The 13,173-nt window shown below is 34.9% G+C and overlaps 2 protein-coding genes across 2 annotated transcripts; one reads left to right on the top strand and one right to left on the bottom strand.

Annotated features, from left to right (window-relative positions):
* Nucleotides 1-935: 935 nt before the first annotated feature.
* Nucleotides 936-5,671, bottom strand: LOC137643928 (NPC intracellular cholesterol transporter 2 homolog a-like). Its single transcript, XM_068376693.1, has 5 exons — nucleotides 5,592-5,671; nucleotides 4,126-4,193; nucleotides 3,542-3,646; nucleotides 2,507-2,691; nucleotides 936-1,085 (listed from the first exon to the last, which is right to left on the bottom strand). Exons 2-5 carry the CDS (start codon nucleotides 4,187-4,189, stop codon nucleotides 1,002-1,004), a joined length of 438 nt encoding a protein of 145 aa, XP_068232794.1. The 5' UTR covers nucleotides 4,190-4,193; nucleotides 5,592-5,671; the 3' UTR covers nucleotides 936-1,001.
* A 3,867-nt stretch (nucleotides 5,672-9,538) lies between these two features.
* Nucleotides 9,539-12,827, top strand: LOC137643586 (mite group 2 allergen Gly d 2.02-like). Its single transcript, XM_068376311.1, has 6 exons — nucleotides 9,539-9,654; nucleotides 9,970-10,051; nucleotides 11,698-11,802; nucleotides 12,084-12,268; nucleotides 12,414-12,508; nucleotides 12,548-12,827. The coding sequence occupies exons 2-5, from the start codon at nucleotides 9,982-9,984 to the stop codon at nucleotides 12,495-12,497; spliced, it is 444 nt and encodes a 147-aa protein (XP_068232412.1). The 5' UTR covers nucleotides 9,539-9,654; nucleotides 9,970-9,981; the 3' UTR covers nucleotides 12,498-12,508; nucleotides 12,548-12,827.
* Nucleotides 12,828-13,173: the final 346 nt, after the last annotated feature.

Genomic DNA, 13,173 nt, shown 5'->3' with positions numbered 1-13,173 from the left:
TGTCATTATTTCATACCAGTAAGAAAGTACTTTATATTATCAACCGCATCACCATTGTCATCTATGGAAGAGTGAAATTGTGTATCATTCCGTAAATAGCTTTAACTTCACTCCGTGTCTTTGTAATACTTTTGAGAAATCAAGGTTATAGATAAGGAATAGGCTTGGGTCGAGTATAGGCCTACGTACCTTTGTGGCGTCCTTAATCTTAATAGTTCGTATATTGAATAAGAATTTTCAATTCGCACACAGTAGTTTCTGTTTATCAAGTAATCTTTTTTTATATTTAAAAGCTTAATCTTCAATACCAATGGACCGTGAAGCATTAAGTAGCAGTTCATGAATGACTGTGTTAAAAGCAGCGCTGAGATCGAGCAAAATCAAAATGCTACGTTGGATCTCAACCGTCATTTCCAACAGATCATTTATAACATAATCTACAGTTGCCATAATAGAATATAATTGTCTTTATGCTGATTGCCTATCAGGTAATTCTTTGATTTGTTACAAATGAATAAATAATTGTCCAAGAACAAATTCTATATGTTTTTAAACTTGAATGCTACATATGAAATAAGTCTATTGTTCTGGGAATAAAAGTAAAACAGATTGAAAGAGTATAATCGGAATAAAGGAAGTGGGAACTCTGTACAAAATATACAAAACTAAAAAATTTTGTGCAGCTAAAGGCTATAGTCTTTAGTAGGTGCTGCAAACTTTTGTAATGCCTACAGTGAGCCCTGTGCGGTGCAGTGACAGTTATATTCTCCTGGCGAATCTCTATGCAGATCATCGGTTATTTCATCCTTGCCTTTTGGTTACAAGTGGCGATTTACTGACAGAATTCTGAACGCATTTGTTTATTGAAATTCCTATTAGATTATAATAAGAAAAAATAAAAAGATTTCTTGAAGGAAAAAAAAAACACACCCAAAGAGATTTTAGAATTTATTTATAATTTTAAGAATAGGCCTATATCTTGTTTTACGTTTGTCTTTGTCTTATACTATCTGGGCTGGAAGTTTGGCACAGGTTTGTAAATTACCATCCTGGTCAAGCAACTTGAAAGTAACCATCGTTGTGAGCTGTAAAAAAAAGGAAAATATTATTTTTTTACACGAGAGAGAGAGAGAGAGAGAGAGAGAGAGAGAGAGAGAGAGAGAGAGAGAGAGAGAGAGAGAGAGAGAGAGTGTGTGTGTGTGTGTGTGTGTGTGTGTGTGTTTGGGAATTTTATTTCCTAACAGACTGATATTTTAGACGTCTATGAGCCTAAACCCAAATTTGATATTTACAATCTTTTAGCCATTTTGTATATGTCTCATTATTTATTTTGAAATAAGGAGATGAACACTACTTATACTCATCAGTTCTATCTAGTTTCTCTTCCTCTTGTTTTGTTAAAGTTTTTATAGTTTATATAGGAAATATTTATTTCAATGTTTTTACATACATAGGCTACATACGTATACCAAGGCACTTCCCCCAATTTTGGGGGGTAGCCGACATCAACAAATGAAAAAAAAAAAAAAAGGGGGGGGGACCTCTACTCTCTCAATGTTTTTACTGTTCTTAGAATATTTCATTTTCCTTGTTTCCTTTCCTCACTGGGCTATTTTCCCTGTTGGGGCCCCTGGGCTTATAGCATCCTGCTTTTCCAACTATGGTTGTAGCTTAGCATTTAATAATAATAATAATAATAATAATAATAATAATAATAATAATAATAATAATAATAATAATAATAATAATCAACCAAATGGTCACAAACTTGTTGAAAATAGTTTTTTGGTTAAAATTTTAAATTGTAGATATTCTATACAAAATATTTCTTATCTATAACCTTATTCTTATAGTACTGATATAAATATTGAATAATTTGTGCAACTGTGTATATAAGAACAACAAAATCACGAATTCGAAAGTTAAAGATGAAAGTAGGCCTATACTTTGGAAAAGGAAATATTGAACAACTCTGGACATTTTAAAACCTAGAAAAGCGAAGCCCGATTTAGCAATTTTAAGATATTTTATATTCCTTATTAATTACCTCCCATATACATTATTTATGTCCTTTCCACACTGGGCTATTATTCCTTGTTGGAGCCCTTGGGATAATAGCATCCTGTTTTTCCAACTAGGGTCGTAGCTTGGAAATAATAATAATAATAATAATAATAATAATAATAATAATAATAATAATAATAATAATAATAATAATAATAATAATAATAATAATAATAATAATAATAAAGCTCTAGAAGAGTTGGAAGACCCAGGCCTACATGGCTGAGGACTATGAAGCGTGGAGTAGGAGATGGTGAGTGGTGAAGTATTGAATTAAAAGCTCAAGATACAGATGACTGGCGAAATCTAACCGAGGCCCTTTGCGTCAATAGGTATAAGAGGAGATAATAATAATAATAATAATAATAATAATAATAATAATAATAATAATAATAATAATAATAATAATAAAACTGAACATGTTAAGATAGATCAATCCTACCTTTGGATATTCCGAAAGAACAAACGCTTCCATGTTCCACTCAACATGGCTTCCATCTTCAATGGGGCAGGGATTAGCGGTTGCTTCGACGCCCTTGCAAGCGTCTGGATCAAGACCTGGCCATGGGACCTCAAGGCCGCCTATGTTTGCCGAGGCAGCGACCGTTAGGGTATCGGTGGCGCCACCTGATGGTAAGAGTGGCCAGTGAATTGGAGCGAGTAGAGATTATGTTTTTTCCTTTGGTGGATTACACTGAAAATTATTGGAGTTTAGCTATACTTTCAGTTTTGGGCGATTTAATGTGAAGTGGCAGTGTTGTTTCACTTGATATTGATCTATTTGATTTATTTTTGTATTGATTTATATGCTTATTTATTCAGTCATCTTTCGGTGTTCTGTATTGTTTTGCTAACTGCTAACTAATCTATACTTCCGATTTTTTACATAAAAAAAAAAAAAAACGCAACCTCACCGTCCTTGTAAATCAGGGAGGGAGATTTTAGGTTTGCCTATAGGTCTGTGTCTACCTGCTGAGTCATCAAAATCCATAACCTGCCTCTACCTGGTCCTGTCCTGAGTAGAGAGGGGCTTGTGCTGATGTTTTGTATAAATGGTCGGTTTTAAGACATTGTCCGGTCACTTGTCTCTGCCAGTCATAGGTGAAGACCTCATCCCTTATCAGCTTTGCTGACTGGACTAAAGGCTATCCACTCAGACAATAACTCAAGTCAACATCTTTTTTATTATTATTTACTGGATTAATCCGATTCCCCTTTAAATCTTTGTAATTCACTACCACCTCACTATTCCCAATACTGTAATAAAGAGGTTTATAAGCGAAGGAAATCCAATTTCAGTAATACATTATTCATGGCAATTGTAAAACAAGAAAGGTACTCAAAATAACAAATGCTTTATATAATGCGTGCAATCTAAAGCACGCTCTCTTTGAACATACAGTTTATTGTAGGCCTATAGCTGTATTCGGGATTATATTCCAAACTCATATTCCATATAACATAAGAATATACTCACTGGCAGTAAATTTGAAGTCGATCTGATAACTTTTTCCTCGCATAAGGAGGCAAGGAGGTACTTCACAACCCTCGACAGAGAAAAATACATCTTTTCCCTTGGATCCTGCGAAGAAGCAAATCTTATCGGGGGTTTATTTTTTTGTTTTATCTTATCAACCCGCTTACTTTACTTATATGAGATAAACTTAAAGACTATTTAACTTTTAGGAAAGTAAATGTTTTGAAAGCAGAAGAAGTATAGGCTACTTGAAGAAAAGCTTGTTATTGTAACTTTATCCTCAAACATGAGAGAGAGAGAGAGAGAGAGAGAGAGAAGGAGAGAGAGAGAGAGAGAGAGAGAGAGAGAGAGAGAGAGAGAGAGTTGGTAAATACGTGGTTGGTCTAGAAATTACAAAATCAATTACTTTCCCTTTTTCTAAACAATGTGAAATATAATATACCAAATTAAACATTAACAGTATACAGGAAAGAAATATATAAATATTTGTCTGAAAACAATATGAACTTCAACCATTTCATAAATATAGAAAGATTTTATATGAAATATCCAGTAAAACCACAAATTCATATACAGTGTCTTACCACAATCTTGGAAGGCCGTGCCAGCTACTAGGCCTAAAAGCCCGGAGAGAAGTAATAGACGCATTGTACTGGAAATGGGAAATGAAATTAATATAATGCAACGGTAATTGTGGTTTTAGTTTTATAATATTATTTGGAATGTTTTGTTTTGTCAGTTTTTACTAATCCTGGTTCAATGTTGTTTGTTAAGTGCACGACTGTTTTGGAGTTTTTCATATTATTATTATTATTATTATTATTATTATTATTATTATTATTATTATTATTATTATTATTATTATTACTTGCTAAACGACAACCCTACTTAGAAAAATAGGAAGCTAGAAGCCAAAGGGCTCCAACAAGGAAAATAGCCCAAAGAGGGAAAAATTACAAGAGAAGTTTAAGAACAATAATAACATTAAAATAAATATCTTGTATATAAACTATAAAAACTTTAAAATAACAAGAGGATAAAAAACTCCAAAAATAACAAGAGGAAGAGAAACAAGATAGTATAGTGTGCCCAAATGTACCCTCAAGCAAGAGATCTCTAAACCAAGACAGTGAAAGATCGTGGTACAGAAGCTATGGCACTACCCAAGACTAGAGAACAATGGTTTGATTTTGGAGTGTCCTTCTCCGAGAAGAGCTGCTTACCATAGCTAAAGAATCTTTTCTACCCTTACCAAGAGGAAAGTAGCCCCTGAGCAATTACAGTGCAGTAGTTCACTTTTTGAGAGAAGAAGAATTGTTTGGAAATTTCCTTGTTGTCAAGTGTATGCGGAAAGAGGAGAATGTAAAAAGAATAGGCCACATAATTCTGTGTATGTGTCGGCAAAGAGGAAATGAGCAGTAACCAGAAAGAGAGATCCAATGTAGTACTGTCTGGCCAAAGGAACCAATAACTCTCTAGCGGTAGTGTCTCAATGGGTGGCTGGTGCCTTGACCAACCTTATCTGAGAAACTTTAGAATTTAATTGCCGCAAAAAGAATACACAACAAATAAATGAATGAAACTAAATAAGAAGTTTTATGCTTACGAGACAAACTATTTACTCAAGGCAAAATGATGGTAGACTTAATTCCAGACACTCCAAAATCAAACCCTTGTTCTCTAGTCTAGGGTAGTGTCATAGCCTCTGTACTATGGTCTTCCAGTGCCTTGAGTCGAGTTCTCTTGCTTCAGGGTACACTGGGGCACAATATTCTGTCTTATTTCTCTTCTTGTTTTTTATAGTTTATATATGAAAGATTTATTTTAACGTTACTCTTCTCAAAATATTTTATTTTGATTGTCAATTACTTCACTTGTAGTTTATTTATTTCCTTTTGTCACTGGGCTATTTTTCACTGTTGGAGCCCTCGGACTTTACCAACTAGGATTATAGGTTAGCAAATAATAATAATAATAATAATAATAATAATAATAATAATAATAATAATAATAATAATAATAATAATAATAATAATACTCTATACTCTACCTGTAAAAGTAGCACGCTGTAGAGAAACAAGATTCCTCCTTTGTCTTGCCGTTTATAAAGCCTTGGTAAGAAGCCACGCCCTCCAAGCGAGATAGAGAAAGAAAAAGAAGAGAATGAAGCCCACGGCTATGGATGGGAACCAGTTATGTCATTCTGATAAAAGCTGTTCTCTGTAAACGCGACATCTGGGGCATGTATGAGAAAATGTGAAGGTGTTTTGAACAACTTTAGATTTAAGATATCATGATCTACATTTTTTGTTTCGTTGTTACTGTAGGAAAATTACATTCCTGGGATTTTTTTTTTTTTATTGATTAGAAAAGAAAGATTGATTGTTTATGACTTTGGTGGGCTGGGAGGAGAAAAAAAAAGGTATTTCCGATTGCTGGACTATTTGTTATAGAACAGGAAATGTTTAAATCAAGTATCTGTGGAGATAATAATGATAAAATAAGAAATTTAAAAGGAAATGAGACTACATTCTCTAGTAGTAGCTCAGAATGCGTTGGTTCAGTTTTGAATGTTTTTATTTTCATAATAAGATTTTGTCCGTCCTTAAATGCATATTCAAAATGTTACGCTCTCTTTAATTATTTATATCTGTTTTTATGTAGGCCTAAAGACAGACAGTCTTGAGTTAGACCTACATATTTCTTACCAAAAGAACAATAAAACTGTAATACAAAGTAGTAAAAAAAGATGAAAACGGTGATGAATAAGTAAAATAGATAACGGATATATAGATAATAACGATAAAGCCGTAATACAAAGGGCTAGAATAATTCAAGCGGTGGCAAATAAGTAAAATAAATACGCTACACGAAGTAGCTAAGATATTTTGCCTTAGCGATAACCTCTTTCTCACATTCCTCTTACAACAGCTGCTACCAGGATAATTCATGATGGGCTGCTCATGGACACTTCGTCTCTTGTGAGAAAATCTAGAACAGATTGCAGGTGGGTGACAGAGAGAGAGAGAGAGAGAGAGGAGAGAGAGAGAGAGAGAGAGAGAGAGAGAGAGAGAGAGAGAGAGAGATCTTGTATCTCAAATGAAATTATAACTTTATTTGTTGATTATGATAATGAATATGTGTAAACTGTTCATGGTATGACAATGAAACAATCTCCAATAGATTTAGTAGATTTGAGAACAAAACCCTCAGAAGAATATTGGGACTTGAATGGCAGGACAGGATTAGAAATGAAACTATAAGAGAGATTACTCGAGTCCCATATGTGGATGAGATCATGATGAGGAGTAGATGGAGATGGTTTGGGCATGATCTTCTCACTCCCCAAAGAGAGATTGGTTCACCAAACATTTAACTGGGCTCCACAAGGTACTAGAAGAGTTGGAAGACCCAAATCTACATGGCTGAGGACTATGAAGTATGCAGTGGGAGATGATGAATAGAGAAGTATTGATTTAAAAGCTCAAGATGGAGATGACTGGCGAAATCTAACCGAGGCCCTTTACGTCAATAGGCGTACGAGGAGATGATGATGATGATGATAAATTGTTCTAATGACGGATAATAGCTCCGGGAGTTACTTGGCTCAGAAAACAGGGTTAAACGTTCAAACTAAAAGCAAATTTCAGGAGAAAATACAGTCGACGCTTATGACATGTGCAAAGAAAAATAAGATAACAGAGAATGTTATTTCCTTGCTCAAAATAAGGAATGTTCAGAGAAGATATGAGTGGATATATTGCAAAATCCTAGAAGAGATTGCCAAAACTTATTATTATTATTATTATTATTATTATTATTATTATTATTATTATTATTATTATTATTATTATTATTATTATTATTATTATTATTATTATTATTACTTGCTAATCTACAACTCCAGTTGGAAAAGCATGATGATATAAGCCCAAGGGCTCCAATAGGGGAAATAGCTCGGTAAGAAAAGGAAATAAGGAAATAATCTACAAGAGAAGTAATTCACAATATAGAATATTTTAAGAACCGTAACCACATTAAAATACGTCTTTCATATATAGACTATAAAACTTAAAAAAAAGCAAGAGGGAGAGAAACAAGCTAGAAAAGTGTGCCCGAGTGTTTTCTAATATATTACAATCTAAGCTAAAACCCTAATTAGGAGAGCTAGATGCTATAAGCACAAGAGCTACAGCAGGGAAAAATAGCCCAGTGAGGAAAGGAAACAAGGAAATTAGTAAACTGAAAGAGAGGTAATGAACAATTAAGATAAAACATTTACAGTAACAACATTAAAATACATCTTTCATATATAAACTATAAAATCTAAAAAGACAAGAGGAAGAGAAATAAGATAGAATGGTGAGCCCGAGTGTACCTTCAAGCAAGAGAACTCTAACCCGAGACAGTGGAAGACCATGGTACAGAGGCTATGGCACTATCCAAGATTAGAGAACAACGGTTTGATTTTAGTGTCCTTCTCCTAGAAGAGCTGCTTACCATAGCTAAAGAGGCTCTTCTACCCTCACCAAGAGTAAAGTAGCCACTGAACAATTACAGTGCAGTAGTTAACCCCTTGAGAGAAGAAGAACTGTTTTGTGAGCTCAGTGTCGTCAGGTGTATGAGGAAAGAGGAGAATGTGGATAGAATAGGCCAGACTATTCGGTGTATGTCTAGAACAGGAAAATGAGCCGTAACTAGAGAGAGGGATCCAATGTAGTACTGAGTGACCAGTCAAAGGGACCAAATAACTCTCTGGCGGTAGTATCTCAAGGGGTGGTTTATTGCCTTAGCCAACCTACAACCTTCAACAAGGTATTATCCCAACTTATCTTAAGGTGAAAAGTTATAAATTAAGTCTTAAGATTTTAATCAAGACTTGTCTGTGGTTACAGGAAAAAGTTCAATTACTTGGTTCAAGCAAAGATGCTTTCCTACTATCTATTAGTTGATAGAGTGCCCGTAAACGTGTTCTGCGGAGTGAACGGTTCGGAACCAGGAGCTAGGATCAGAAATCAGAGGTGTTTTAGTAATGACACACACAAAAAAGAGAAGTTAGAAAGATTAAAAGGGTGGTTAAAAAAATAAGGATTGATACAGTATAGGAATATAAATAATTAGGAAGAAAAATGTTAGGTGTAAGAAGTTGAGATGTATGGAGACAATGACAGAGCAAGAGAACTGGCATTGCAGATGGGAAGGAAGGTATATGAGAAAGAAGTGGGACTTACATTATTTGCATATATTGAGATGTTGAGTGTTACAAAGGGAAAAGAAACGACAAGTTGCAACTACACCTTATTGGAGGCTAATGGCTGAAAAAGGCATATGACCAGTTGAGAAGAGAAGTGAGTTTAAAAATGTATTGCTTCATCGTAACATCAGATGATAAACGATTAGTTAAAGAAATGGTGGAAGACCAAATAAGGGAACCATATGGGGAATGTTGGGGAAAAAAGTCTTTGTAGAATAATGAAAAAGTATGATATTAAAATTTAAAGGGTGAATTCGTATAGAGAGCAAGATCTCAAGAAAGAAATCAAAAGTAAAGAAAAGAACACAGAGATGACAAAGTTGAGGTTTACCTATGAAAATGGCAGAAGAGATTTCATTGGTAAACTCAACACCAAGGAAGCTGACATATTACTGAAAACAAAGCTGAATATGGTAGACTTAAAATTCCCATAAAGATAAAGTGAGCTTAAATATCTTTCGGAGTCAATACATATTTCCCTTAAGAAGGATAAGTTAAACTACTAATTAATTCAATTATTAGGACGTAGAGTAAATGACCAAGAAACAAATGATGAATGTGAATCAGTTAATCCAATTATCTATCTATACTTTTTCCACCTTCCCAATGACCTTCACAAGAAGTTCTACCGTTGTATAAGTTTACTATAGAAACATAATCATGTTATTCCATAGTTTCCCACGAACACTTCCTGGCGCCACAAATAGTTTTATTCCATAACCCCCCCCCCCCCACTCGCCCTACTCTTTTCTGGGGTGTATATAAACATCAGCCGTCTAACCACTAGGCCAGTACTCATCTTGAGCCATACATCAGCAGAAAGCTAAATTCCTCTTGTTCTCGACCAGCAACTTGTCAGGTAGTAGAACAGTCAAAACTTAGCATTAATTCTATTTTTATTATTATCATTTAAAAAAAATAGAATTCACAGTTTTATATGAAAAGATAAGAACTGAGATTTGGGTGAATTAGAAGACGCAATTGATGATAAATTAGGCAAATTATGGACGGCTGAATCGACAACACTAAATATACTTGAAAACCTTCAGGATATTAAAGAGTTTTACCAATTGTCGTCTATGAATTGCCTTATCGATTTTGGCTTAGAGTGAATAATTTCCTTATTAGTTTTGCAAGTGATTATTTATTTTACACATTTATTCAATTATTTCAGAGACGACCAAAAATGCAAGGGGTCTACATCATCCTTTCGGCCGTTTTAGCATCGGCTGTAGCTACTCAATTCCAAGACTGCGGTAAGAGAATGCTTCCTCTCTCTCTCTCTCTCTCTCTCTCTCTCTCTCTCTCTCTCTCTCTCTCTCTCTCTCTCTCTCTCTCTCTCTCTCTCTCTCTCTCTCTCTCTCTCTCTCTCATCAGTTTTCCTCGAGTTAAAGACATTTTCAGGAATGTAAGGAAAATAGGCAAATTATTATGTGCTCAATTTCAAGTATTAGCCTACTCCATTGTTTTGGCACAAGAAAATTATTTCATCTCAAAACTAGTTAATTCTCTCTCTCTCTCTCTCTCTCTCTCTCTCTCTCTCTCTCTCTCTCTCTCTCTCTCTCTCTCTCTCTCTCTCTCTCTCTCTCTCTCTCTATATATATATATATATATATATATATATATATATATATATATATATATATATGTATGTATATATATATATAATATATATATGTATATATATAAATATATATATATATATATATATATATATATATATATATATATATATATATATATATATATATATATATATATATAAACTACTCACACACACATGGTAGGCTATTTCTAACACAAACATAAAACTTGACTGGGTTTTTGCATAACTCACAGATATCAGTGGTGAACCATATTGAGAGCATTAGGCCTACTTACTTTTTTAAGGGCTATTTTTCTGACTCTACCACGTGCAATCCCTGTGCACTGTTGTTGTTGTTATTGTAGAATGCCTAGCCCTTTCGGTCAGACACGTGCACTTGTAATTTTAACCTACAGCCAGTAACCCATGTACCAAACAGAACTTGCAAGACCTGTTTACTGTATAATTCGTATGTATTAAGAATATTATACAGCGTATTCCTCGTTAATTGTAAAATCCGCATTATCAAAGCACTTAGAAGACAAGAAAGTCTTCAACTTCTTGAAAGCCTTGATATATTCAGTCTTTCGATTGTCTAGTCAGGATTGTCTCCCTTGCTTCATCATCATCTCCTCCTACGCCCATTGACGCAAAGGGCCTCGGTTAGATTTCGCCAGTCGTCTCTATCTTGAGCTTTTAATTCAACACTTCTCCATTCATCATCTCCCACTTCACGTTCCATAGTCCTCTGTCATTTAAGTCTGGGTCTTCCTACTCTTCTAATGCCTTGTGGAGCACAGTTAAATGTTTGGTGAACTAATCTCTCTTATGGAGTGCGAAGAGCATGCCCAAACCATTTCAATTTACCCCTCACAATGATCTCCTTTACATATGGCACACGAGTAAAACTATGAAGCTCTTTTGCTTCCTTTGGTCGAACTATCATAGCCTCAGTACACATCACGTGGTGTACCATAGGCACAGAATCTACCTATAACTTAGAATCATTACCCGAGATCCTTTGGCCCCTAGCTGTGCTTGCTTTTCATCCTTCTACTTTACCTCCATTCTTGGTTACTTTCGTCCATCTTGCTATCCAAACTCCTCTAACCTCTATTGCATAACTGCAGGATTTTCCTCTATTTACACTTGGGCACTGGGTGGTCTCACAGGACCTGGTGTCGGGCTATATAGCCAAGAATTACAAATTCAAATCTTTGTAAGAAGTAATTCTAATCAAATTTATTGAGCACTCTCTTGTTTCGAAATAATTGCACCGAAGAAGATCTTACGCAACACATCCCTCTCTTGTTTCAGGATCCATTGGAATAGACGTCGTGTTGGACCTTGCCGATTGTCCCACGCCTCCTTGTGTGCTGCAAAGGGGCCACACTTACTTGATCAACTTCAAGTTCATCTCAAGTAAGAAACTTATTTAGTACTTTTTAAAATAAATTTTAAACTTTTAGCACGCGTAAACATCAAGTATGACTCTATGATCTAAACTGATTTTTAGACTTCTAGCAGCAGTAGACTAGGCCTACATCCCAAGTAAGAGTAATTTTTCAGCACTTGGCACTAGCTTTGAAAATTACTTTTAGGCTTGTAGAATAAGTATAACATTTTACATATGATATGTTGATACTTTTAGATTATAGCCCCCTAATAAATATTCCAAATCTATCTTCACAAAACAAAATAAGGCGTTGATACCGACACCTTGACGATTGGCGCATCAGCAAACCTTGGCGGATTAGAGGTCCCATGGCCTGGCATCGACACTGACGCCTGCAAGGGGCTCGAAGGAACCGACTCTCCTTGTCCCATCAAGGCTGGGGATTTTGTCGACTGGAAGTTTGAGGCGGTGGTTCTTCCTGAGTACCCAAAGGTAAATTTTTTCCACTATTTGCTTAGTGCTTATGTAGATTGGGAGAAAGGAAGGGAGGGATAGACCAATATTTTGATATATTCTTAAATTTGCATCTAATGATATTCTGGATACTAACATTTTCATTCTCCTTTCTTCTCTTCAGATCCAAACGATGATAACCTTCAAGCTGATCGATTCTAACAAAGGTTACCAAACTTGTGCCAAATTGCCGGCTGTCATTGTATAAGTTTAGGAGGAGGAAGAAGAAGAAGAAGAAGAAGAAGAAGAAGAAGAAGAAGAAGAAGAAGAAGAAGAAGAAGAAGAAGAGTGGCATTTGTTAAGCTGTTATGTTATCTACGAGTCTAATTTTATTACATTTATGTTGTGTTTACTTCCTGGGAGCTTTAATTCCACATATTTGTCATCCCTCTTGATAGATAAAGAGAAACAACTTTCATGATCCAGCAGTAGCTTTTCAAAACATACTGTGATCTCTGTGACGTCACACGTCAGAGGAACCTCTATTACTATGGCCGTGAAAGCAAATGACCTATTTATTAAATAAAGTTAAAATTACTGTTGGTTTTTTCTTTTGCCTCCCATAACAACTGCCTTTTAGCTTCCATCAACGATATATATATATATATATATATATATATATATATATATATATATATATATATATATATATATATATATATATATATATATATATATATATATATATATATATATCTTATCTTAATCCTCTGGGACTCACAGGATGCATAAGACCTCGATGAACTCATGCCTTATATCTCTTTCACATTTCTCTGAGCTCAACACAATCCTCAGAACCTACCTCCCTTCGCATTGTCATCAGCCACGTTTCTCTTGGTCTACCACGTTCACCTCCTTCCCAGTGGCTTCCACTCAAGTACATC

The sequence above is a fragment of the Palaemon carinicauda genome, chromosome 7 (assembly GCF_036898095.1).
Source record: "Palaemon carinicauda isolate YSFRI2023 chromosome 7, ASM3689809v2, whole genome shotgun sequence".
Lineage (NCBI taxonomy): Eukaryota > Metazoa > Arthropoda > Malacostraca > Decapoda > Palaemonidae > Palaemon > Palaemon carinicauda.
This window is presented reverse-complemented; position numbering and strand designations above follow the sequence as displayed.